The sequence below is a fragment of the Apiospora phragmitis genome, assembly GCF_038363925.1.
Source record: "Apiospora phragmitis strain CBS 135458 chromosome Unknown utg000007l:1.0-2108841.0:1.0-2111359.0, whole genome shotgun sequence".
Lineage (NCBI taxonomy): Eukaryota > Fungi > Ascomycota > Sordariomycetes > Amphisphaeriales > Apiosporaceae > Apiospora > Apiospora phragmitis.
This window is the reverse complement of record NW_027117405.1, coordinates 1,829,677-1,854,831: the sequence shown is the minus strand read 5'-3', so window position 1 is coordinate 1,854,831 and position 25,155 is coordinate 1,829,677. Positions and strand designations below refer to the sequence as shown.

The 25,155-nt window shown below is 52.8% G+C and overlaps 12 protein-coding genes across 12 annotated transcripts; 6 read left to right on the top strand and 6 right to left on the bottom strand.

The window, feature by feature from the left end:
• Nucleotides 1–142: 142 nt before the first annotated feature.
• On the bottom strand, nt 143–1,835 carry PG994_007525 (uncharacterized protein; the record flags this gene model as incomplete). Its single annotated transcript, XM_066858934.1, has 2 exons — nt 143–1,684; nt 1,770–1,835. The coding sequence occupies 2 exons, from the start codon at nt 1,833–1,835 to the stop codon at nt 143–145; spliced, it is 1,608 nt and encodes a 535-aa protein (XP_066715876.1).
• Nucleotides 1,836–2,703: 868 nt separating this feature from the next.
• PG994_007524 (uncharacterized protein) lies at nt 2,704–3,681 on the bottom strand (the record flags this gene model as incomplete). The annotated part of the gene is made up of 1 exon (XM_066858933.1): nt 2,704–3,681. One exon carries the CDS (start codon nt 3,679–3,681, stop codon nt 2,704–2,706), a length of 978 nt encoding a protein of 325 aa, XP_066715875.1.
• Nucleotides 3,682–4,599: 918 nt separating this feature from the next.
• PG994_007523 (40S ribosomal protein uS17) lies at nt 4,600–5,319 on the bottom strand (the record flags this gene model as incomplete). The annotated part of the gene is made up of 3 exons (XM_066858932.1): nt 4,600–4,668; nt 4,723–4,961; nt 5,142–5,319. 3 exons carry the CDS (start codon nt 5,317–5,319, stop codon nt 4,600–4,602), a joined length of 486 nt encoding a protein of 161 aa, XP_066715874.1.
• Nucleotides 5,320–6,128: 809 nt separating this feature from the next.
• PG994_007522 (uncharacterized protein) lies at nt 6,129–10,766 on the top strand (the record flags this gene model as incomplete). Its single annotated transcript, XM_066858931.1, is given in 6 exon segments — nt 6,129–6,335; nt 6,409–6,549; nt 6,561–7,806; nt 7,818–9,364; nt 9,445–10,045; nt 10,102–10,766. 6 exon segments carry the CDS (start codon nt 6,129–6,131, stop codon nt 10,764–10,766), a joined length of 4,407 nt encoding a protein of 1,468 aa, XP_066715873.1.
• Nucleotides 10,767–11,190: 424 nt separating this feature from the next.
• PG994_007521 (uncharacterized protein) lies at nt 11,191–11,505 on the top strand (the record flags this gene model as incomplete). The annotated part of the gene is made up of 2 exons (XM_066858930.1): nt 11,191–11,202; nt 11,323–11,505. 2 exons carry the CDS (start codon nt 11,191–11,193, stop codon nt 11,503–11,505), a joined length of 195 nt encoding a protein of 64 aa, XP_066715872.1.
• Nucleotides 11,506–12,183: 678 nt separating this feature from the next.
• PG994_007520 (uncharacterized protein) lies at nt 12,184–13,269 on the bottom strand (the record flags this gene model as incomplete). The annotated part of the gene is made up of 3 exons (XM_066858929.1): nt 12,184–12,389; nt 12,480–12,819; nt 13,243–13,269. The coding sequence occupies 3 exons, from the start codon at nt 13,267–13,269 to the stop codon at nt 12,184–12,186; spliced, it is 573 nt and encodes a 190-aa protein (XP_066715871.1).
• Nucleotides 13,270–14,112: 843 nt separating this feature from the next.
• Nucleotides 14,113–14,942, bottom strand: PG994_007519 (uncharacterized protein; the record flags this gene model as incomplete). The annotated part of the gene is made up of 3 exons (XM_066858928.1): nt 14,113–14,404; nt 14,460–14,564; nt 14,734–14,942. The coding sequence occupies 3 exons, from the start codon at nt 14,940–14,942 to the stop codon at nt 14,113–14,115; spliced, it is 606 nt and encodes a 201-aa protein (XP_066715870.1).
• Nucleotides 14,943–15,919: 977 nt separating this feature from the next.
• On the top strand, nt 15,920–16,520 carry PG994_007518 (uncharacterized protein; the record flags this gene model as incomplete). Its single annotated transcript, XM_066858927.1, has 2 exons — nt 15,920–15,973; nt 16,179–16,520. The coding sequence occupies 2 exons, from the start codon at nt 15,920–15,922 to the stop codon at nt 16,518–16,520; spliced, it is 396 nt and encodes a 131-aa protein (XP_066715869.1).
• A 1,085-nt stretch (nt 16,521–17,605) lies between these two features.
• PG994_007517 (uncharacterized protein) lies at nt 17,606–18,167 on the top strand (the record flags this gene model as incomplete). Its single annotated transcript, XM_066858926.1, has 3 exons — nt 17,606–17,749; nt 17,845–17,903; nt 18,125–18,167. 3 exons carry the CDS (start codon nt 17,606–17,608, stop codon nt 18,165–18,167), a joined length of 246 nt encoding a protein of 81 aa, XP_066715868.1.
• An 839-nt stretch (nt 18,168–19,006) lies between these two features.
• On the bottom strand, nt 19,007–20,641 carry PG994_007516 (Autophagy-related protein 14; the record flags this gene model as incomplete). Its single annotated transcript, XM_066858925.1, has 3 exons — nt 19,007–19,422; nt 19,500–20,118; nt 20,180–20,641. The coding sequence occupies 3 exons, from the start codon at nt 20,639–20,641 to the stop codon at nt 19,007–19,009; spliced, it is 1,497 nt and encodes a 498-aa protein (XP_066715867.1).
• A 661-nt stretch (nt 20,642–21,302) lies between these two features.
• Nucleotides 21,303–22,147, top strand: PG994_007515 (uncharacterized protein; the record flags this gene model as incomplete). The annotated part of the gene is made up of 5 exons (XM_066858924.1): nt 21,303–21,607; nt 21,678–21,798; nt 21,856–21,914; nt 21,970–22,034; nt 22,092–22,147. The coding sequence occupies 5 exons, from the start codon at nt 21,303–21,305 to the stop codon at nt 22,145–22,147; spliced, it is 606 nt and encodes a 201-aa protein (XP_066715866.1).
• Nucleotides 22,148–23,519: 1,372 nt separating this feature from the next.
• PG994_007514 (uncharacterized protein) lies at nt 23,520–25,130 on the top strand (the record flags this gene model as incomplete). The annotated part of the gene is made up of 1 exon (XM_066858923.1): nt 23,520–25,130. One exon carries the CDS (start codon nt 23,520–23,522, stop codon nt 25,128–25,130), a length of 1,611 nt encoding a protein of 536 aa, XP_066715865.1.
• Nucleotides 25,131–25,155: the final 25 nt, after the last annotated feature.

The window sequence follows — 25,155 nt, the reverse complement described above, 5'->3', positions numbered from 1 at the left end:
GTATGCATCTATTTTCCCAATTCCCATTAGAACCCAAGCGATCCCTGTAATGCAAATGCGCTGTGGAAGCCAACCAGGAATGTTAAGATCCCTTTTCCGTACTCCCAAATGCAAAGTTGATATATGCGACAAAATACATTATCTATAAGGCATCCGCGCCTTCTAATATACCCAAAGCTCCCCCGACCAGATGAAGACTGCCGGTGATGAGGGCCTGCACAGTATCTTCTTTTTCCACGCCCTCGCCTAGATTTCGAACGTAGTTGATGGCCTCCTCGATGGTCGGTAGCACGACGACCTTTGTTCTGGGGTCCAGGGCCGACCATTTCTCGGCAAACTGGTGCTGGGCGGTCAAAGCTTGTATGGCTTGGGGATCGTACTGGTGGTTGACGAAATCACGTTTATACCCCGTGGCCGCATACGTGACGTTGGAGCAGAACACCGCATGACCGAACGAGCTTCCATCCTGGGATTCGAGGGCATCCACCATGCCCTTCAGGAAGTCCACCGCTTCGGTTCGTCCCTGCTGGTTGAAGATCAGGGCTTTGGGGCCGCGCTTGCCGGCGCATTCACCAGCAAACCACTTTGTCGCCATTTTCAGACTGTCCACCGTATGCGCGCCGTCAATGTGCCATGTGATGGGTCCCTCTGATTTCACCTCACACCTGCCCCTCCAGACAACCTGCTCCAGGCCATCTACAAACTCTTTTGGTAGCTTCTCAGAATCAGGCTCAAAGTTCGGATCAAGCTTCTGTAATGCGACCTCGGCGAGTGCCACGCCTAGACTGGCGTTCTTCTTCTGGAATGCCGCGTTGGGTCGTACATTGACCCCCTGAAGCCTGGGGTCAATGTTCAAGACCTTCAGGTCTACCCCCTTTCTCTGGGCCCGGTCCTGCAGCACCTCGGCTGCCTCCGGTACTTGCTCGATCGTGAAAGCCGCGCTGCCCTTCTTCATGATCCCAGCCTTGTGCCATGCAATCTTCTCTACCGTATTGCCCAGCGCAAAAACGTGGTCAATACCTAAGGTGCTAATGGCCGTCGCGACGGGCTTCTCCACGATATTCGTGGCGTCGTACTCGCCTCCGATGCCGGTCTCGTACACGGCAACATCCACTCCTTCCTGTAGGAAGAGATGGTAGCTCATCAGCGTCAAGTAGCGCGCGTAAATCGGGCGCGTCGGCATAGGTATATCCACCACTGTACTCGGCGCATCATCAGCCCCAGTAGCACCGTTCTCGCCTGTGGTTGGCTTGTTGGCTTCTCCTCCTCGTACCTCCTTACTCTCCTTCTCTGCTTCCTCGGCTTGCCCCAGCATGTCCCAGACCTCGAAGAAGTAGCGCGCGAACAGCTCCTCGCTGACGGGCTTGCCGTTGATGCGTATGCGCTCGCGGACGGCGATTAAGTGAGGGCTCGTGAATAGGCCGATCTTGCGCGGCACGCCTCGGGAGGCCTGGTACTGCTGCAGGATCGACGCGGCGAAGGCGCAGGTGCTGCCCTTGCCCTTGGTGCCCGCGACGTGCAGGATGTTCAGACGCTCGAGGGCCGCACCGTCGCCGTAGCCGATCCGTCGCAGGTACGTCCGCATCTCAGCGATGGATGTGGCGTCCGGGCGGATCCCGGCCTTGCGCCGAGCCTCGATGATGGCATAGGGAGTCTGGAGCGAGTTGAGGGCGTCGATGGCATCCTGTTGGGTTGCACAGGCAAGTGTTTGTGAACAATCTGTTTGCTTGCAGTATACAAATTTAAGCGACCAAACCCCCCTTACTTACATTATAGGTTCTTGTCTGTTGCGCAGCCGCAACCGACGTCGCCGCCGCCGCTGTAGTAGTCGCCATTGCACGTCGAGGGCATGCAATTTTCAGCGTACGTATTGAACAGGCGAAGCCGACTATGCAGCGAGACACATGACGCATCCCCAAAATATGGCTTTAAGATACCGGCTCATCATGTATGCATGACTCGAAAGGGCTGGGAAAAGTTAGAACAAGCTATTGACTTTGAGGGTAAAGACAAGACATGATGAATCTGTAGTCGGCAATGCCCCGCTATCCGCTATCGGATGACTGGTGGGGCCTAGCTTCAGTCAAATTATGGTGCAAATGTTTATTCTCTTATTGGGATACACAAGAATCCAATATGTTATTGTAACTTGCTGGGCTGTGATAGTTATTACTACTTCCTCGGGCTGAGTGGGTGTATATCACGAATGAGTTCCTTCCGATCAGGAACGAGGTGACATTGTTTACCAGTGACGTCAAATTCGTCCACGAGCTTCTTGGTTGCTAAATGGCATAGTCAAGGCCTCGAGCAAATTAAGTAATAAGACATGCGATAATACAACACTAACAAGACCCAGTCAGTATCTGAATACATATGTGACCGACGGAGAGCTTTGGTTTCGGGTGGTGTGGTCATGGGATGTTAAATGTCTCCTACTGACGATGGCAATGCGCCAAGACAACATGCTTCTTGATCAGTACTTACACAGTTGTAAGTAAAGGCGACAAAAGATAGACGATCTTTGGTCACACCTCAACATCATATTTTCGAAGAGAATTATTTTGAATATTGGCGTTGGCTTCGTAATAGTACATTTGATTCGATTTGTACATTAGTGACGAGGATATCAAGTTCTGGCTAGCACCAGCAACTGTTCCAGAACAATAAGAGCATGGCCAAGAAATATGGCTCCCACAGGTTGGCCTATTTGTCTTTGTTGCTACTGCCCTTGAACGTGCCGACGACTTTATCCCAAGTCGTTTCTTCGCCCATCTCTTTCCTCCTTTGCCGCTCGAGTTCTTGCTCCTTGTAGATACCCTGCAGCCGAGCCGCAGCATCTTGCCTGGCCCGAATCTCTGCCCGAATAGCCATCTCTTCAGCCATACGGTCCTGCTCGTCAACTTTGGCCAGCCTCTCCTTAATCATAGCCTGCTGCTCGTCCGTAAGCTCCTCCTTCGCGGAAATGGCCGTTGCCTGGCCCAACACGGGCTGGCGCGGGACCAAGGGCTGGAACTTGGGGATGGGCCGGCCCTCGGCGCGCGCGGCCTCGATCTCGGCCTCCTGGGCCTGGAGGCGATGGTAGAGGGTGTCGGCGTGCATCTGGATGTCCTCCTCGACCTCGGGGCTGCGGTCGAGGGTCGAGAGGTAGCCGAGCGCCTTGAGCAGGCGCGTCTGCGTGTTGTAGCACTTCTCGAACTTGCGCACCTGCGTGCGGCACATGGTCATGCGCTCCGACCACGACGGGTTGTTCATGCACTCACGCCAGTCGACCTGCTCGAGCGCGCAGTTCTCGAGCGCGGCCCGGCCGATCTGCGCCTTGCGCTCCTTGTAGCCCTGGAGCACGTCCATGATCTTCTCCTGGTCGCTCTTGGTCTCGGCTCCGATCTCGGCGAGCGGCCGGTACGTCTTCCAGAGGTGGGCGTACCGGCCATCTTGGAATTCGGATTCTTTGGGTATTGTGGGTTTCGCCTGTTCTTCTGTCGATTGCGCTGAGGACGGAGGCACCGCAGAGTCTACGTAACTCGGTCGTTTTGCTGACGCGGCGCCTGTGTCCCGTGCTTGCTGCTCTTGGGAGCCATATTTCACTGGCGATTCCCGCTCCAGATATTCTCGTAGCTTGGGGTCGAGCTTGTGCAGAGGATCTTCGTTCTTAGACGGCCAAAGGCTATCCCACCAACCCATTGTGGTCAAATATCCTAGCTCTTTCGTTCGAATCCCGAGGGGCTTGATGTAAGTCAGGGTTATAATGCCTATGTCGAAAGTAAATTAGATTCCTCTTATTGGCCTTCAATTCGCGGAGCTTCAAAAAGTTGACATTGGGGTTGCGCTCGGAATTTGCCGTAGATTACCTATGCCCATACCTTTGAACCCGCTGAAAAGTTGGCTGCCCTGAGAAGTACGTGCGTCACGTCGACATACACTGTGCCTGCAACTTTGTCCACGAATTATTACGAGATAAGCTATATTGGTAGGTTTATTCGGGTACTCAATACTCATCCTATTCTGGTAGTATATTGAAGTTCTTTGAGTAGCGGATTTACGTTGATGTCGTCACTACTAAGATTGACCCCGGACCAGAGAGCAAGAGACAATTTATAGCAGCGTGCGTATCAACAAACCATTGTTTAAGTCAGCATACCAACAGCGAATTCGCAACTGCTTGCCTATAACTTATAAGGCAGGCGGAGTCAAAGTGGTGGTGCAAGATTGCTCAGTAGATTGTATGATACAGTGTAACAGTTCACAGTTTCCAGAAAAGATTTGACAGGGTGCAGTCATCAATGTCGTTCTCATTACGAACTTTCAGACTGCCAATAACAACACGTTGAGACGCCAGGAAAATCGATTCTATGCCCGCAAAGCCCTTGTTGGCCGTCCAGACCATCCGTTCATACTCGTGCAGAGACACATCACCACCGAGAAGCCAATCGTAAAGCGTGACGGGTATTGCGTGATGAATCGTTTTATTTCAGGACTGCCGAATTCTGCATCTTTGTGCTATAGCAGCCACCATAGTAATCCGCGCCCCAGTTCTGAATCGCAGAACGTGAAGTACCCTCATGCAAATGACGCCTATGATGCCAAGGAAAGACCCGATTTTTAGAACTTGCTGAACGTCTTGACAGCCTTGCCAGTTCGGGGCAGGACGCGCAGGACGTTGAATCGAACCTAGAGAGTGGTCAGTTTGCCATCTTATCAAGTTCCGAATCACAGAAGACGTACAGTCTTGCTGAGAGGTCTGCACTGGCCAACGGTGACTTGGTCACCCTCCTCAACACGGAAAGCTGGGGAGACGTGGGCGGCCAAGTTCTTGTGTCGCTTCTCGTAACGGGCGTACTTGGGGATGAAGTGAAGGTACTCGCGGCGGATGATCAGAGTTCGGTGCATCTTGGTGGAAACGACGGTGCCGGTCAGAATACGGCCACGGATAGAGACGAGACCGGTGAAGGGGCACTTCTTGTCTATATTCGCACGGCATGTCAGTTTTTGTCGTCGCGCAAAACCGGCATTTCTCCCAAATCGATATCATTATCATCTTCGGGTGCGAGATCCCAGTGAATTTCGCATCACTGGCACCTGTTGCAAAGGACACACAAAGATGTCGCATCGCGTGTCAAAACATGACCGCTGCCTTGACTTACCGATGTAGCTGCCCTCAATGGCGGTCTTGGGGGTACGGAACCCCAGACCAACGTCCTTGTACCATCGGCGGCCACCCTTGCCAGGACGGGCAGACTTGGTCTTGACCTTGGAGTTTGCGAAGATGTGAGGCTGCTTCTGGTAAGCACGCTCCGACTGGACGGTCAATTCGGTGGCCATTTTTGCGGTGGTTATCGAGGGTCGTCGAGGTCGAATTGATCGTTGATGGTTGAGTGTGTCGTGTACCTAGGCGAAAAGTTCAAGATTGAATAATGGAAGCTGTCTGTGGATTAATTTTCCATGTGGGCAGAATTGCCCTGAAAGTGGTAGTGCGGGTGCCACAAGAAGTGGCTAGGCGGTGTGTGATGTGGCTAAAATGAACCCAACCTTTTTTCCAGGCCTAGTGTGTGCTTTTAGTAGTGCGGGGTCTTTCTTCTCAGACAGAGGTTTTGAGGTCTGAGCTTTCAATCCAGTTTGATGTGATTGAGTCAAGGTCCTCTCAAAGAAGGGCAACTTGGAGACGGACTATTCTTATTTTCCTACTTAATAAGGAGACAGGCAAGCTGATGTCCAGCAAAGAAGTATTGCAAAGAGCATGCGAATATCTGGTGCCCTTCGTTCATCTCTTTCATGCGGATTATCCCCCTCCCAGGAGAAGATGAGGTCGCTTCAACTCGCCAATGTGGCTTAAGACCAATCAATGCCTTTAATTGATGATTACCTAAGTCACGGCCCTTGTTTTACTCCAACAAAAAGAAGATCCTGGGACACTCACTGGCACACTCACGGTCTGTTGCTGTGGGGAACTATGCCCGAACAGGAAGTCATGTAAATAAACCGATGATTGATTGACGCGCCTCACTTTGTTGCACGCGGTTTACTGTCACACTACTATTCCAGGTGCATAGTTACTTGCGACTACCCCCAAGCCAAACCCAACTCACATTGCCCCAGAGATTTGAAGTTGCCTATTCTTTGATCACTTCAATATGGGAGATGTAACTCTGCCACCGACGCGGCGGCCGCGCAAATCAACAGTTCATTCGCCCGTCCGAAAGAGAATGGAGAAGGAGAACATCACAGTCGACGTGGCTAGCTCTTTGGCCGGTAATGGCAGCCGAAAGAAGTCACGCAGTAAGAGTATAGGACCTGGTGGCCTGGATATTCTAAAGTCGGGATCTGGCAACCGACGGGTTGTAAGAATCCATTCTCCTGTCCTTATGGTGCAGTGTGCGCCGTCGCGTTGATACGTAGCTAATGTCGCTATAGTCTCTAGCAGCGCCCGCCCGCCCCCCGCCGCGGTCGATCCTCAAGCCTACAGTACCAATGCTGCCAGAAATTCCTCCACATAAGCCGAAATCGCGGATACCCCAATCATCTGCAAATCTCCAGGGCGCTAGAATATGCCCAGTCCTTTTCAGAATGAGGATTCTAGCTCTTCCGGAACCAAGATCGCGTTGCGCACTGAGGAGGAGCAACAGGCTGCTGCACGCGAACGGGAAGAGAAGGAGAGGCTAGAGTTGGAGAAGGAGATCAAAGACCGAAGAGAGGCGCGCCGGAAGTCACTGGCTAACAGAAGGGTATCTTTTGCGGCGGAGGCTACTCTACATACATTCCATGAGGTCGAGTACAACCAAGACTCGACAACGTCTACAGATTCTACACGACGAGCCTCCTCGCTGGCTGCCCAGCCTTCGGCGTTTGATCCAACCCCGTCAGAGACCGAACCGACAGACCCTCCGTCAACTCCTCCAGAACAAGTAGAGGAGCCTGTTCCAGACACACCCGAGCATCAGCGGGACCTGCACCAGAAAAAGAACCGCAGAAGCTCTGCGCTGCCTCCGATGAGCTTCAACAATGGTGATGATGACCACACAATTGCATCGACCATCTATAGTTCAGACTCGGAAGCAACAGACGGAGCGACGGAGATTCATGAGGAGATACATTCCGATGATGGCAGCGACTCGGATGTCGATGGTACGACCATGGACTTGGTAGTCGATGAGGTGACAGGTACATCCGTTGCATCTGGCATTACAGCTCGCTCTGTATCACCTGACGACACTAACAATACGCTTGACGATGCCCTGCGACTTGCCAGCAGACAGGCCCAAACACAGAGTATCGATGAAGAGGAGGAAATCATTCCGTCATTCGGTTGGGCTAGAAAGCCGGCCCGTAAGAACGATAGTCCTGAGCGACATCAGCCGAACCAGTCTTACCGGCCATATCATGGACCTAATGAGGATACAGTGGATCAGAGCGAGATGGATATGGACATGGACATGGACATGGATTTTACCAGTGCGATGGGCGGAATACTCAAAGCAAGCAACGCCCCGGAAGAGGATATGTACGATGATGAGATGTCCATGGACGTCACGAAAGCGCTAGGGGGCATCCTCCCGCAACAAGTGACCCAGCCTATGCGGAAATCCTCCAGTCCTCAAAACCCGGGTGACGTGTCGTCAACAGATGATACAACCATGGATCTCACCATGGCGATCGGCGCCATCCGCAAGAGCAACAACGTGCAAGATTTCGAGGTGGAGAGCAACGCTGGCAATGAGGATATGTCCATGGAACTCACCAGTGTCATGGGGGCAGTGTTGCCTCCAGGGCAGGAGGATCAAGCAAGAGGAAGTCTCTACCATCCCGCCGGCGGTCCCTTACAGCGGCCAATGATGAAACTGCAATGGATATAACTGTTGGTTTGGGTCGCATTCTACCGACTGCCCAAGCTGTAGACGATGAAGATGAGGAAGAGACTACTATGGGCATAGATATGACAATGGCCATGGGTGGAATCTCTAAGGGCGCTTCTCCGGTCAAGGATCGGACACAAGCGAAACATATGATGGAGGAAGAAGTGGACAGGGCCGACAGCAACCCCATTCTGACTTTGTCTTCGCCAATGAGACCGCTATCAGCTGGTGCTGGGGCTCCTGCGCCCCCCTCCGAAAAAGCAGGCACTGGCATTTTCCCTTTTCTAGGCAAGGGCTTGCGTCGCAGCATAAGCCGGAGACCCTCTGATGTTTCTAATGCCAGTTCCCCCATACGTCGACTTTGTCCACCAAAACAGACTGCTCTGGCTATCGAAAGTAGCCCTGTGGTAAGCGTTCAATCATCTCCTCTGAGGACACCATCACCAGGAAAGCCGTCCAGCCGCACACCTTCCCCGCAACGATCGGCTACCGCTAGAGGGCTTTTCAGGTCAAAATCCCCATTTAAGAGCCCCCAGAAGGGCGCAAATGTCTTCCAGCAAGATCCTTCAACTGGTGTCTCGACACCGCGCATTGTGTTAACCCCTCAGCCGCGGCGAGTCTCCGGCATTGGAGCTGATCGTAGCGGGTTAGGGTCTCCCAAAGTCGCTGCTCTCTTCGATCGTCGGGAATCTATCGGCGATTCTGCAAGCAAATTCGTCCCCGGGAAGATTGCCAGAGGTGTAACATTTGCCGACCCTCGTATCATAGAGGTTGAAATCGACAATGAGCGCCAGGCAGAAGAGGACAGAGAGAATGGACGAAGCATACTCGAGCGGGAGGCCGACTGTGGTGAAGATGAAAATACGGCCACACTCAAGGACATGATCGCCAGTATGACCCCTAAAAAGAACAGCCAATTCAAAGGTCGCAAGAGTCTACACGTTGGAAGTGCTAGGGGACTACTAGGGAAGCGTCCTGCCGAGCTGGATGACGAAGATGAAGAGGACAGGGATGGAGTTAAGAGACTCAAAGGCCACCAGGGAAGTCCAGTCAAGAACATACACCTGCATGCTCCCCCAACCGTGGCGGAGACAACAGGACGTCTCACGCGTTTCGCAAGTCATACTTTGGAAGAAAGTGGCAGCCATGCCATCACGCCATCGATATCACTCTCGCCCTTCGCAGGCCCTGGGGGTGCAGCCTCTTCACCGCATCACCAACGCCGCTTCAAGTCAGTCGAAAATGATCAGCCTACGGACACCTTCAATTTTGAAGAGCCTTCTCGTCCCTTAGAGCGAGATCTTCTCGGCGATGATGATGAAGAACGCATCCACCTGCAGGACTTCCTCAACATGACCAGTATTCGTTTCATGGAGCTGACTACGACAAAACGGCGGCACACGCAAGCACCAGCTGCGTTGAAAGACAGCACGATGCACAATGTAGACGATGTGTCTCTGGAGAGATGTGTTGTCGCTGGAGCATGCACTGTTCCAATGCTCGAGCTATATCAGCACGTAAGTTCATTTGCCAATCAAATGTTTTCTTGGAACGTATGCTAACATGATATCACCAGTCATGCCGGGAGTGAAGAAAGTACATCTCGGAGGGAAGACGAATTGTACATGAGATCGAAACAGAAACCTTTGACGAGAACCCTCCATTGTTCAAGGAATACATCTCTGCCACCCCTGACTTCAAGCTCTTGATGGACAACCAGTTCAAGAATGTCAAGACGCATGCACGGCTTCTCAGCAAAGCCATGTGGTATGAATGGCGGATGAAGCTGCAAGATGGCCTCAAGGAAGGATTGGTGACGATCGCCAAGGATATGGAAGATGACGAGCAGCTTCTTCAGAAGCAAGAGAACATGCTCAATACCAGTCTCCCTCACCTGGTGAAGACCTACGAGGCTTTAGAGCAGGAGCACAGCAGTCTGCGATCCGTCGCCCAAGAACTCGCCGATTGCGACCCGGAAGAGCTCGAAGCCGCCAGGGCTGAACTCAGCGATGTGGATTCGGATGTCGCGGAGAAGATGCGTAAGATTGAGGAGTTGCAACAGGTGCTTGGAGAAACCGAGTCAACAATCCAAGATATGGTAGACCGCAAACAAGAATGCCTCACAGCTATCGAGGAAGCGGAGAAAATCCGGGAGGAGTGCAGAGGGTGGAGCTCCAAGGAAATCAGCACTCGCAAGGGTAAGCCGGTAAACCCCCGAAATTTGCTCTTGCACGCGCTAATGATATATGCGCAGTGAAAGTCAATGAGATTGAGAAGGAGCATGGTTGGACCATCGCCGGCCTCTCAGGCACGACGGTCTCGATGACTTATCGCCGCGAGATTGAAGTCGTCTTCGACCTTGGGGCATTCCAAGACGCCAAGACAGCCTCGCATGTTGATCTGTGGTACATTGCTGCAAATCGCGAGAAGAACTCGCAGCCCAAGTCGGTTGAGAAGGACTTCTTCGTCCAGTGCATACGGGACTATATACGCGGCCTGGTACAAGCTCGGGCGAAGATCTCCACTCTGCTCCGTGCCACCGGAGCGGCGTGGAACAAGGCCAACGCCGCTGCCGACGACATCCGCCTACTCAACTGCACTTTCCCAACCGAAGTTGCCAGGACAAGCGACTCCTCTATAGCGGCCAAGATCGACATGCTGCTCGTGCCCTTGGAGACAAAAGTACAGCTTACTCTAGGCCTTCAAAGTCAACCCACACCCGATGGAATCGAGTTCCACATTGTACCACAAGCACAGGTGGTCTACGGCGAGCACTTCAAGATTGATAAGGTATGCGAGTACCTGTCCACTAGGCTCGGGGAGAGAGTCACCACCAAGAAGGAGAATGAAGCTGTCGAGTCATGGAGTGATGTCGTCGTTGAATTGCACGAGCGACTGGTCGCTCGAGGCCGAAAGTGATGCGCTTTGGAGGCTGGAGTTCAGGACTTATGAATTATGAATACTTATTAGTTAGTGGCTGCTTCCGGGCATTTGATAATGAAGGAAGCGCCGGCGTTTTGTAGTGTATTTGGAGATTTCTTATGATACGGCCTTTCACCTCGTCATGCTACCCGGCGCAACTGCCGATGTGATTCCTATATGCCTGCTTATGTGTTCTTAGATATCACTTGAAGACTCAACACCATTACTCACATCCTCCTTTAACGCTCGAGCTTAATAGTCACAGTACTGCCTATCAAGGCCAGTAAGCCCTTCAGCAGTGATGGTACGACGGGGCTCAGCAACAAGGCCACTAACCTTGGACGATGCCTCCTCCTCGTCGCCTCCGGCGCCATCGCGCTTCCTCCCTTTGAAACACCCCTTTTTTGTTCTGACAGTGGAGATGAGGGGCCGCGTGAGTTTTACCACCTTCTTGGTACCGTAAAAACTCGACAACCTGACGGAGATTTGGAAGGACGTTTCCGAAAGCGCGTTTTCCATGTTCGTCCCTCGCGGCTCCGAGTTTATGCAGTAGCGACATAACTGGTGGTCCAGATTCTCGGCCCTGTGGTTCTTTGTGCTGACAGAGGACCACTGGGTGGAGGAGAACTTTGGCAAGCTGGAGCAGCAGACGCAGAGGGAGATCCAGGGACGGACCATCTTCTGCCACGCCTTCCCATGGCAGCCCAGGTACGGCGACACGCCGGAGCAGGAATAGGCTTCGGCAGCTGACCTGCTGGCGAGGGAGTCGTGGCACCAGCATAAGCGCGGGCGGTGCCTCCGGCTACGGCCTGGGTACAGGAGCGCTGGGATATTCAAGACGTCCCACGATCCTATGCCCCCGAGCCCGAGATGAATTCAGAAGAGGCTGAGGAGTGGGAACAGCAGAGAAAGCTCACGAGGGAATTTCTCGAAGCGAATGGCCTCGAGCCCAGTGAAAGGTGGCAGTAAAACTATGGACCAACCATTGGAGTCGGCGGTAGTTCCAGAGTTATGTTTGGGGCTGTGTCGTGCTTGACCATATCTATGAAATCTCTTTTGCTGGTATTTATGTAGCCCTTTGAGCATTTTTTGCTTTTATGCCTCTGAGGAAGCCTATGCTTGAGCATAACATTTACTACCATTGCAATGAAATGAAGCAACGGCCTACTCATCGCGTAGCTGAACAGGGCTCCCAAGGAAGAACCGCCATGAGGCCCACATGGTTTGCTGTGGCCAGGGTAAGCATGTTAAATATTTCTCGAGAGTCATGCCAAAACTTTGCATTGCGAGACAAGGGGTCGATGACTACTTCGGGTCTATGGGAGTATGCTCCCAGTTAATATTACACCCCCAACATGTCAACACATCGTACTATCTCTTCTCTGGCACCAGGGAGCGTGGATCCTACCAGCCTCTACGTCTGCTCAGCTTGATAAGTTTCGATTGCCCCCAAAACCCGGTTCTGAACCCGACCGCTAGGTTCAAAGTCCCAATTTGTTGACATAGACCAGGGTTCATCGCCATCCTTTGTATCATACATGTGATACATATGAGCGACGAAGAAGACGTAGTTCTCGGGGTTCCTCTGCGAATCTGCAGCGCCGAAGTTGCTGCAGCCAGCTGGCGATATCATCTGTCAAGTCTCGAGTCAGCATATAATATCGCCAAAATGCGTAAACAAGAATTAGGAAATAAGTGCGGGCTACACACATGTCTCTTGGTAGCCATCCAGCAGGTAACCTCCATGGAGAGTGTGAAAGGCCTCGTGGACGAGGGTCGCGCTCTTAGGGATGGCATCCGCAAGGTTTCTGCCATGGATAAGCAGAGCGTTCGCCTCTTTGTAACTTTTCGGTTTCGGGCTTTTGCCAAAGCTGTAGGGACAAATGATGATACTTTTTACCACAGGGACGTTCACAGCCTGGCTGTTGGCGCCTTTTCTGAACAGCTGGGTTTCTTCAGTTATGCCGAGGTCGTCTTCATAGCAGTACTTGCCGCCGTACTCGGTGAAGTAGTAGCCGTTCAGATGCGTAAGGGTGCCAGTCCACCAGGGCTTGTTATTCTCGTTAAATGTTTATGGATGATCACTGGCTACACGCTTTGATATGGCATTCTGTGAATTCTCATGCCCAAAAGTGTGCCGGGCATATTCGGTGTATGATCCCTCGCACTGATGTTGTGATACCTGGGTCGATTGCATGCTCTCCAACAACCAAGATCAACAGGCTTCATCTACTGGTACCACAGCCAGTGCCTGGATTTGCGAGAAACGCCAGTTCCAGGAGCGTGTGAAGCATGAACACTGGAAATCACAACGGCGTTAGGCCTGTAATGAGTTCTGCTAGTCCAGCAATGCGTGTGACCTGGTAGATCGAGCCTACCGTGTAATTTCAGGACAACATCAAGGTGGCTTATGTATGGCTTCCGTGTAATTTCAGGACAACATCAAGGTGGCTTATGTATGGCTTCCTATCACCTCGTATTTGTCGATATTGTCTGGCATTTTGGCTTCCCATTCAACGTGCCATGGTCAGAACCAAAGCCACACTGCCCCAGTTGGCATCAGGCCGTCAGCAACTTCACAGGTATCATACATGTGATCTCGGACGCACGAAGTCAGTATGCCATGTTGTTACATGTCGAGTTCAAATATCTATGTAAAGTAGTCATCTGTGAATTGTGTCTTTCTTGAATCTACGGGACGTCACCATGACCACAAAGCTGCCCAGTAGCATCGAGTCAGTGGTGAGAGGTCGACCAAGTGTGAATCTGCCTATCCCACCGAGCCACCTGCCATACCCTGAGCGTCACTATGCTGAGTCGGATGTCCATTTACTAACAACTGTCAGTGTTCATGTTTCCCTCCAGGTCTGCATTGAATACATGATTGCACCTTGGTACCGGCTGCATAGCATCTTCATTGCCTACCTAACCTAATTCCACCGGGCAACGCCCTCCTAAAGCACTGTTGCCCCCCTGAGTTACCCAGGCATCTACCCAAAGTTAGGCATCGTCCCCCTAATCGTCCCTGGCAACTATCTTAATTATCTGTTTGGGAAATAGTGGATGCACCTTTCTTCCTGCTGTTTTGGTGGCCCTCTGCAACAGGATAACTAGATCTTTTCCTTCCAGGATTTCCAAAAATTCTTTTTCCCTTCTTCCTCCTCCCTCTCCCATCACGCATCACTCTTGTCTGAACTTCACACTCGATTTGATCAATCAGCTCTGCCACGCTCGATATCCTTTCACTTCCTGAACGTTTACACAAGTCTGAAGCTTTCCTTTCTCTTCATTGTGCACTTGATCTTGTTGTTGTTATCATCATTATCATCATCATCATCACCAGTCACAATGTTCTCCGCCATCCTCTCCCTCCTTCCCTCCGGCTCTGCCGTTCTCCAACTTCTCCAAGTATGTCTTGATCGGCTTCATCAACGTCTGCATCAGACTCGTGGCCGCCACCCTCGGTCTGTGTGCATTCTACGACTTTCCCCATGCTTTTGTCTTGGGTCTCATCGGCTACCTTCTTGGTCAGCCTCTCTGGTTTGCTCTTGGTTTCGTCTTCGTTGCCATCCTCGGAGTCCACGGTGAGCCTCTGGGCATCAGCAAGGAGATCGCCATTAACGCCGCCCATTGGGCTACTGTCAAGGTAAGTTTCTCTTTCTGTTTTCTTATCCAACCTTCTATTCATACATGCCTACACCTACCCATCCCGTCTCTTGAACACACTTCATCATCTGTCCCATATTTCCAACCTGGGAAATCTGAGTCCACTTCTTTCCAACACCAACACGCATCCTACACAATGACAATGGTATCGTTTCCACTCAATCCCACCGTCAATTCTTCTTGATTAAACTTCATTTCACCTACCTGGACCTCTCCCTCCCAATCCAACCAATCCAACATATGTGTGTTTCTACCTCAAATTAGCCACTGACCCGAAGCACTCCAGGTTCCTGGTTACCTGATGGAGAACCATCCTGCGTACTGCCTCGTCTTCTTTGCGACTTGCCGCAAGCTTAAGGATATGTTCTTCGCCTCTGTCTCCGCCCTGGTCTCGGTCTCGGTCTGGTTTTCGGACTGGGCCTTCCGCAAAATCCGCGACGGTCGCTCGTCGCCTGTCAACCCCCCAACAGACGAGCAGGCAGAGGTGTCGGAGCCCGCTACTGTCATGGCTCCGGCACAGGTTGTGAGGAACCCGCAACCCAAGTACCCCTTCAACCGCAAGCCTTACGCTTCGCATCGAAGGCAGTTCAAGGTTGCTCGCGCTCAGCCACAGCAACGGGCCATGACTGCTTTCGAGAAGCAATTCTCCGCGTTCGAGAAGCTTAAGAAGCAGCATTTGGCCAACTGGAACAAGCAATCTGTCAATCCTCTCGCTCCTAATTATGTCCACCCTGCTCAGCAGGCTCGTCGCGTCACCACGGTCAAGAACCCTGGAGTGGTTAAAGCGCCAGACGCAACGGGCCATCGACAGCATGGTCAAGCCGGAGCCGGAGCCTATTCGTCGTTCGGACATGATCAAGGGCCATCAGGCACACGGTGTCGGTTGGGCGTGGCAGCTCAATGCCGCGCAGCAGGGAGTTGAGATCATCGAGGACGTCCAGTTCTATCCTGATCCCATGCCCGTCTTCGCCCCTGCCCCGGCCTTCGCCCCTGTGCCTGCGCTTGCCCCGGTCTTCCCTCCTGTTTCGGTCCTATCTTCTGTTCCCGCTGTTCCTGGCGTCTTCCCAGCTCCGGAAGTTTCATCTGCCAGCCAACCTGCACAGTTTCCTGTCACCGGTCAGGGCTAGTTCCCCTCGGCCATGACTACGGACGCTGTCACCGATGAGTCTACCTTCCGTCGGCCTGTTCCCCCGGTTGCTGCTCCTGGCAATCCTCGTGTGACGATTTGGTAAGCCTTTTTCTCCATTGAGCCTTCCTGGCTGAATCGAGTTCTAACTGCTTTCTTGTTAGTGAGGAAGTTGGTGCTTCAAGCAACAAGGGTCCTGCCGTTCCTCAGGCACCCTTCCATCAGCCCGCTCCCTCCAGTCCTCTCGCTCCTGTTCCTGCTTCTGCTGTCTCTTCTGATGCTCAGCCGGCCTCTTAATCTGTGGAATCCAATTCCACCCCGGCTGCAACTTCCCCGTCCGCCACTGGTGTCGATGGCAATGCCGCCGCCGATGTCCAGCCGGACCCTGAGACACCTTGCCCAGCTCCTCGTCGTAAGCTTCGTCCCTAGGCCCCACGTCCCAAGATCAATCCTGTCGTTCCCAAGCCCCATCAGGGGTCTAAGAGTAACCCAAGTACCTATGGTTCTCGGGACGATGGTGACTCTGACTCTGGCGAGGAGCGCACCAACGAGGACAACGAGTTTATCGCATTCAGCGCGGCCAAAAATATGGGGCAAGTTGCTAAGAGAAGCAGAAGAAGCTGGAACAGAAGAAGCAGCAGCAACAGCAGTCCGCTGCCGCTGCCGCCCCCGTCCAGGCTTTCTCCGCCCAGATGCCCACCAGTCAGGGTTTCAGTTTCGAAGCCAAGGCTGCGAGCGGCTCTAGTGCTCCTTCCCTCGAGGAAGCGCGCATGAAGCACTACGCTGGCGTTCTTGCGCAGCGAGCTGAGGAGAAGCGCAGCAAGCCGCTGGCGCCACGCCCTGATGTGCCAGCTCGCGCGTTGCCTTCAGACACTGAGGTGCCATCTCAGCGGGCGTCTGCGACGCAGAAGGCTCAGCGTGCCATGAGCAAAAAGCCTAGCTCTCGACTTGGCAACTAAGAGCAGTAGGAAATCTCTTCCCGATGTTGATTCTGGGTTCATTCCCCGGATACTTCCTAAGGGTTTCTGTTGGTTCAACCTGAAGTTGACTAGGGCTACACTCTCTCCCCTTGATGGTGGGACGAGGTCGAAACTGACTGCACATTCGGGTTCGAGTCCTGAATACTGGGTTCATTTCCCAGTGATCTTTGATGATATTCACGTGCAATCAGGTTCTACCGAGTCTCTCCATCCCCTCCACCCCCTACTTGCCTCTTCCGCCTGTCGTCAGCTTGGCTAGGTGCCATGGCCATCGATCTTTCAGAATCCTCTCTATCTCTCTCGGTATCGACTACATGGTTTCCTTTTTCATGGTTTACTTAACGATACAATCTTCAACAGCCGGACCTAGTAGTACCTGCGTTGCTTTGATCTTCGTCAATACACCCATCAAGCAACTTGACCTGGTACAACGACAATCCCTTCCCGGTCGCCTGCGTCGCACTGATTCTGAAAGCGAGGAACCCTCCCCATGGGGTGAAGCGAGTAAATTTCGACACTATGCAGGCCGACCACCACGTCTGCCAGAGCATCTAGACCCATTCCCAGAGGGCGAGTGCGAGCAGGTGGTGAGAGAGCTCTGCCAGGCCTCCCCTGGGCTGGTCCTGGCATCTCTCGGTTGGCAAGCATGGCGCGCTCTCGATAACGTCTCGATTTGGTTGATTCCTAAGCTGACTGGCAGTTCGCTTATACAATGTAGCTGCTTAGATGGCAGGCTGATAAGCCGGGCTTCCATTTCTTGACCGAGTGCGTCACTGTTGGTTGGTTGATGCATTGTCATCATCATCATATAATAACTGTTCGGTTTATTCTGTTCGTCATCACATGTACAACAACTCTTCGCTCTTCGATATTTTTGGCGTTTTTCATTTTTCGGTTCTCATGCGTCGATCTTCGACATCCGCATTTTTTGTCATTCTCATTGCTACAACTTGTCATCATATTTCAGAAAACTCCAAAAAGCACCTTCGTGTGCACCAAAAAAAGTTGAAAACAGAAACCCGTTCAAAAAAGCGGTTAGCAGGGTACATTTGGAAAACGAGTTGATGAACTCTTTCTGGTGGCTTTGGGGTCTGGGTGGCAGCAGCGACCATGGCCAAAGGATCGAGGAAGTCTTCTCAAGGACCTCATCAGCGACCTTAGCGCCGTATTTCATATTGTCTATGGTGGCGCGGTGGTTTGTTGGGTCTGTAAGTCTCTCTCTCCCTTCCCCTCCTCTTTCTCGTGTCCCTCTCACTAACATCATGACTGCATAGTGCTCTTGTTCCACACCACCTTTTTTTAGGATTCAGTAGGCCCGGTTTGCGCCCCAGCACGTGATATGGCCGAGTTGACTGAGGAAGGGTAAGAGCAGTGCAGTTCCCTTGTTGGTCACGCGCAGGTGGTGTTGTTTCGCGTGGCCTACAGGCAGGACTATACAGGGGAGCGAGGGCTGCGTTGTTCCAGCACTCTCTAATTTTTGGAACTTGGCCTAGGTGCAGCTCTAACGGGCGATGCTAATGGGTGTTCGGTCTATCTGGGTTTTCCCGAGACGGCTTGTCTGTTTCGGGTTTTCTCCCTTTCAGCTTGATGGCTGGTTCGTCCAGCGTCACGCAGAAGGACGTATAAACAAGGGAATGGTGGATGGATTGTTGCTGTCACACGTATCTGATGGCAACGACTTCAGAACCGCTCACCAACCCTCGGTTGCGATCTCAATGACATGCTCACAGGCATATACCAGAGGCTCCTCAGACCGTTGTTGGTATGACGACCTGCCTCTTTCAGGTTCTGGCATGCTGAGCAGTGTGATATTATCACCAAAACTCGAATACGAGACATTGGACGAGGTGTATCAAGCAAGCGAATCACTTCCAAATTGGCTCACCATGCTATTTTATTACAAGTGAATAGCGTTCCAAGTAGACAGGTAGTTAGACAGAGTCCAAAGAAGCCATAGGAAAAAGGGTCTGCACGAGATTGGATGGGCACATGGGACGAAATTGGGATTAGGAGAGATGAGCTATTAATTATTAATCAAGTTGCTAGGAATGTGTGTATACGGTGTAGTCAGTTGACACGGACAACAAGCAATTTGGAAACCTCACATGGAAGAGGGTTTCTGCTTGGGCTGGGAAAACACTTAATATATTGCAACTTTCATCTCACATTGGAGCTGCAATCTCTACTTGAGTAGGTCAGACTGAGCACCTTGAAAAAAAAGTCAGATCCAAGGGCTAGGGCTATGTGTTTGCGAATCTAGCGCCTTTGTTGCTACCAACAAATGCAATATAGATTCTGTCGAGCTATCATCCTTACGCCCCTCGTAGTGTTTGAACGACCTTCACTTAAACATGTATGCCAAGGGGAGACTTCTCTCCCCCAACAGACAAGTCACGTCCCGTGCTATTTGGAAATGGGGCTTGCATGATTGAGAATTTGGGATCACAACTAACTACCAAGATTGATCATCGAGGCTTGATCTTCGTCCACCCATTCGTGCTCTTCTCTCGATCCTTCCCCAAAACGCCAGCAGCCCCGGGGGCCCGGGAGAGAGCATCCAAGCCGCCACCGCCGCCACCGCCTCTAACAGTGTTGACGCTCATGTAGCTCTCGAGGCCAAACCGCTGCGGCCCGGGCTTCGCGCGCGACCGCGGCGTGCCGCCGATGAGCACGCCGTCGTCCAGGTCGTTGGGCCCGAACTCGTCGTCCTCGATCAGCTCCCACTCGGGCGCGGGTGCCTCGTTGACGAGGCGGGCGCGCAGCTGGTCCGCCAGCTTGAGCGGGTTCGGCAGCTTGAAGTACTTGGTGAAGACGTGGCCCGCGGCGCCGCCCAGGTACGTGTGCGCGGTGCCGTGGGACCACTGGCCCACCCGGGCGTGGCCTTGTTGATGAGGTCGGCGTTGCTCGGATTTTCTTCGTCGTCGATGTTGTTGTTATTATTGTCTGCCATGCTGCTACCGCGGTGCCCGGGAGATGACGACTCCGGGTCGGGGATCAGCTGCTGGCCTGGCTGGTTACGCTGCAGAGACGAACCAATTAGGAGATTATAGAGGTTGCGGCCCATGCACGAGAAGTCTTCGAAGTTGTTGCTATTGTCACCGACAGGTATGCCCTGGATCCGGCATAACCATACTATGTCATATGCAAGGAGACAGGCGCCTTCGGTACATGCGGTGTATGTCGGTGAGTCCTCCTTGGCAAGTGTTGAGAGGGGTTTATCCAGGAAAAGGGGCCGAGGGTGGGGTACATGGCTGTATCCTCGGTCTCGAGGATCATTTGGAAGCTGCGATGAGCCCGGAAAGGGGACCTGGCCATGATGGTAGAACGAGACTAGAGAGAAGATGGTGGGCCTTGGGTAGTCGTTATGTGGTAAGGTGATTTCTGCAGGGAGGCGGATGTCAAGGTAATGCGCGGCGAGCCACAGTAGATGTGCAACATGCCCGAGAGAAGCAGAGATATGCTCAGGAGAAGTGCTGTTCATGTGGTGGAGATTGACAATCTCAATGCCACCGATCTTGTATTCGAAGCGTATGGGATTTGCTCGCCTGACACGTTGTAGTCGGTAAATCTTGGCCACCTCTGTACACAGGGCGGCCCGGTAGTGTGTCATAGCCTCATATTCTCGATCCCACGAGTACCTTGTCATCTTGATCGCCTTCTTGACCTCTTCCAACTCCCTGTTCCTCCTCACGGCTATTCCCTGCGATATTGAAGCAAGGTCCGCTTTTGCGCCGTGCGATCTTGGCCTTGCGCATTTCAATCTCCTTCTTTGCCTTGTCAATGTCTTGTTGTAGTCTTTCCGCAGCAGCAATGATATGCTCCGTCTCGTCCTTTGCCTGCTCAGTCGCCGAGACGCACTGATCCACATATCGGCGCGTAGCTCGGATCGGAGTGGACGTCGCTGATTCTGGGTCGTCGCCTAGCTCGAGGGCGCTGATTTGACCGTCCAGCATCGTCGTCTCCATCAGGGCTTTGGCGTTCTCTATGCGACTCTCGTACAGCATGTTACGCGCGTCCACGGCGCAGTAGAAGGGAAGCCGCTGGGGGTGATGCCGCCGCTGGCAAACATCACAGCTCACAGGCTGGGCCCGATGGTCCATGGTGACAAGTTCCGACGGAATGGGATCGGGGGTTGTCCACGCCTTCGTCGGCTTCTAGCGTGTCAAGTTAATGGTAAGGGGCCTGACATTCCGGTTCGAGAAGATGCGAGGTTTGCTAGGCGACAAAGAAAGGCCTAAGTCAGCTTGTGCGTGATCAAATTCCCATATGCCCACGAGAGGGTGACGTCGAAAAGATACGAAGGTACGAGCTCTTATCGGCTTATCGGTGGTTCATCCCCCAGAAACGCATGCAGCCAAGAAGTCGTACCCCTGCAGGGAAGTCACGCTTTGGGCAGCGACGCGTCCACGTCTTTCTCAATTAAAGTGACAAGTTTAGGGGCTGTTGCCAACGGTACGGTGTATAAAGTTGTTGGAACAGGTGCACTCACAGTCCGGCAGACCTGCGTATTATATAGGACTGAGCGTGGCTGGGCCCTGTGATCATTTTATCCTGTCTGACTTCGGTGTTCCTGGAACTTCGTCCAAGTTCGAGTCACGGGTCCCACTTGTCACCTGAGTGAGGCATCCTATCCTGCCTGGCTACCTAAAAGCAGGCTGCTAGTCTGAAAGAATCGGCTTGCGAGAACGTACCAGCCGTCTGCCTTGAGATCGCTCAAGATCGTAAGCCTCGAAATATTCGAGATCAAAGCCGTACATAACCATGTCGGAGTCTACCACACCACCACCGCTCTCTACCGTGAAGGAATCCTGGAGCCAGGAGGAGATGGCGGCGAGAGAAGCTATGAATGACGTACCAAGCTACGAGGCTGACGGGGAGCTTCCTATGCCACAGAGCATATCACGACAGCCATCGCGCCAACCTTCACGCCAACAATCTCGTCAAACATCGCCGGACAAGTCACCGAAGAAGTCACCGACCAAGTCACAGCTCCAGGTCAAGCCTCAGAAGCAAGAAGATGACACAGAAGATGCGCCCTTGACGCAGACCCGGATATCTGTAGACCGGTGTCAAACACGTACTCCTGAGCCCACGCAGCGCCGGGGTCAGCGAGTCTCGGTGGCAACCATCGCCCAGCACGCCCGGGCGCATTGCTCCCTTTGACTGGGATGATTTCGAAGCCCGTTACCAGAAGGCCCTCAGTGAAGCAGACGAAAAGGAAAAGGCTATCCTGGAGGAGTTCGACCAGCTGGTCAAGGTTCGTCAAAACCAGTGTGCTTGCTCGTCGATATTCTAGCTGACTGGAATCTCGCAGTACTTCAATGTGTGGGCGTCGGCATCATCAAGCCACGACAACGAGCGCGCGGTCAAACGGTCAGTAGTGCTGCTAATCATTTTGTACATATCATGTGACTAACGTGCTATCTAGGTTGCAAACTCGCACACGATTCGTTCATCTCTCTGAGCAGAAGTTGAACCAGAAGAAAGAGCACCGTAAGTCTTGCTCATTTTCGTTCGTGTTCCAATACGCAGTGCTGATTATTATTGCAGTGTCGGAAGTTGTCAAAGCATTCCAGAGCGCCCTGGCTCTCCTTAGTGCGGCATGACAGGCTACGCTTAGAAGCTCCCTACAGGGGCTGGAGGGAAGAAATGGTGCTAACTGGCCGGCCGGGATCTCTTATTGTCTGCATTACTTACTCGCGGCGTTACGTTGGCGTTGTTTGTATGATGAATGAAGTTACGATTTATGTGTTACGAATGCGTACTGGTAATATTTGACCGTTGGTTTGGTGGGGATACTATCGACGACGCCTTTGTCGACGATGTTCCACTCCATGAAGTCGGCACATAGTGGAGACTCACAGATAGCCCCAGATTCCAGATAATTACTATGTTTTACTCTATGTCCATTATATTATGTATACTGCGGCAAATAAATGGGGTTCGATTGTGCTTTGCCAACGCAGTCATCCATCCATCCTATACGGGCATGTATGCGGTACAGCGAACTTAGTTCAGCTGTGAGTCCGCCCCTCGCATGATCAATGCACGTCGTCTCCTGCTGCCACCGTAACACGCAGCCTATCCTCCAGGTATGTGTCTGTATGGTGCTGGCTATGACTATAGTTGATGATAGTTATAATACCAAGAGAAAATGGTACGATGGCAGATAAAATGGTGCGAGTTAAACATGAGACTAGTGTTATGCAAAGTACTTTACCTATGCAAACCAGCGGCCGACTTGGTCGCTTATGCTGTCTCTTGTTGAGATTCCAGACTCCAGAGCGATCTTCGGAAGCCCCATCCTGTCAGTGCTGCTGACGTGGCTGTAGGTTTGGGTACTTGTTGCAGCTTACCGTCAAAAGTGCAGTAGGTGAAGATATAATGGCGCCAGGATCCATTTTTAGGTTACGATGACATGGAATCTTTGAGACATGACGGGCAGACGGCGGGAGTCTGACTGGGGAGTAAGCTCGGTCTTTCTATAATCCGGGCGTCGGGCTGAGATCGGACAAGTCGGACTTACCTTCTGTAGGTACCCTGGGAGGTACATTCAAACTCGGGCATTCTAGGCTCGAAGTGGCGTGAAGACACTGAAGAGGCCTAAAAGGAGGAGGTATCGATTCGCTACAGCGCAAGTACAGAAGGTACCTGCACCTGGCTTAGCTGGCTACCTGTCATCCTGCGGGTGGAATTAGCCGAGCGTACCTCAACTCCCAGTGTGAGAGCCAAGAGATGCCCGCCCATTTTATCCATCACCCTCACTCAACAAGCTTCTCGATTCTCTCCCATTCCTATTAGTAGTACATCTTAATTCCGACCCTCCCATACCCCCAGTTCTGACACAACTTCACATACTCACTTTGTACTACCAATACCACCCAGAATTCAATCCAATCGTTCGTTCAACTCCAACATAGTACGAGTAGTCCAGTCCCTCCCTTTTGAAACCAGACCACATCAACCGCGCTCTCGACTATGAGCGCATCATCCCACGTCGCCCGCCGGGCAGTGGCCCGAAATGCCTTCGCCGGCCGCACAGCTATACGACCTGGTGTCGGCTTGGCATCTCACCTTGGACGCTACTCGCGCAATTCGCCCGCAAACACATATGCGCTTGCACTCCTGATTCCCGCTCGCCATGTTTCCACCGACCGACATACCGCAGGACCTCCCGGCGCGCCGCCCCCTGGATTCAATGTGGAGAAGGCTAAGAAGCCGCTCCCCAAGGACGGATTCAAATCAGCCACGACATCAACCACAGAAACCAAGAAGGGTGATGCCATCACAGCGCCTACCCATGGCGAGCCTTCTGCTGAGGCCAAAACGCTGACGGAGCTTGCTGCGAAGAAGGAGATCGAAGCCAAGGAGAAGGAAGAGAAGATGGGCAAGAAGCTGACCCTGGGCCAGAAGATCAGACACGAGATTCAACACTACTGGGATGGTACGAAGCTACTAGCGACCGAAGTCAGAATCAGCTCAAGGTTGGCCTTGAAGATGTCTAGCGGTTACGAACTTACCCGGAGAGAAAACCGCCAGCTTCAGCGAACCGTCCAGGACCTGGGACGTCTAGTCCCCTTCTCAGTATTCATCATCGTGCCTTTCGCCGAGGCTCTCCTTCCCATCGCTCTGAAGCTCTTCCCCAACCTGCTTCCTAGCACATACGAGGGCCAGACTACCAAAGACAAGAAGGCTGCGACTCTGCGGGCAACGCGGAAGGAGGTCAGCTCTTTCTTGCGTACTACCCTCAAGGAGACAGGCCTGCCTCTGACCGCCGCTACCGCCGCCAAGGAGGAGTTTGGCACCTTTTTCCGAAAGCTGCGCGCGACTGGTGAACAACCAACCGCCGAGGATGTCATCAAGGTCTGCAAGGTTTTCAGGGACGATCTGACCCTTGACAACCTCTCGAGGCCGCAGCTGGTGTCCATGTGCCGCTACATGAACTTGAACACGTTCGGTACTGACATGATGCTGCGTTACCAAATTCGCCACCGCATGAGACAAATCAAGCGAGACGACAAGGCCATCAGCTTTGAGGGCGTTGACAGCCTGAATGTTGCAGAGCTCCAGATGGCCTGCGCCAGCCGAGGCATCAAGACACATGGTGTTTCCCCCGTGCGGTTAAGAGAGGACTTGCAGTCGTGGCTTGACCTGCGCCTGAAGCATGGCGTTCCGTCTACGCTCCTGGTCCTCAGCAATGCCTACCACTACGGTCAGAGCCCGCAGGCTAGCGGTTTCGATACCCAGATTGAGGCCCTCACCGGTGTGCTGTCCTCTATCCCCGAAGAGCTGTTCCATGAAATCGAGCTCGAGGTGCACAACGCCGAGGGTGCTGCCACAAACCGCCAGCGTCTTGAGGTTCTCAAGGAGCAGCAAGAGCTTATCGATGAGGAGAACGAGCAGAACCAGGAGAACCAGGAGACTGGTCTGGCGACACCTAGAGACGTGGAGGATATTGATGAGAAGGAGGAGCGGCAAGCATCGGCCGATCAGGCTGGTGCAGAAAAGTCCCAAGTTAGCGAAGCCCTGCAAGCTGAGGGTGACGCCCAGGTCGAGAAGAAGGTAGAGGCGAAGAAGTCCGATAACTAGGCGGGCCGACCTCCAGCGATATGAC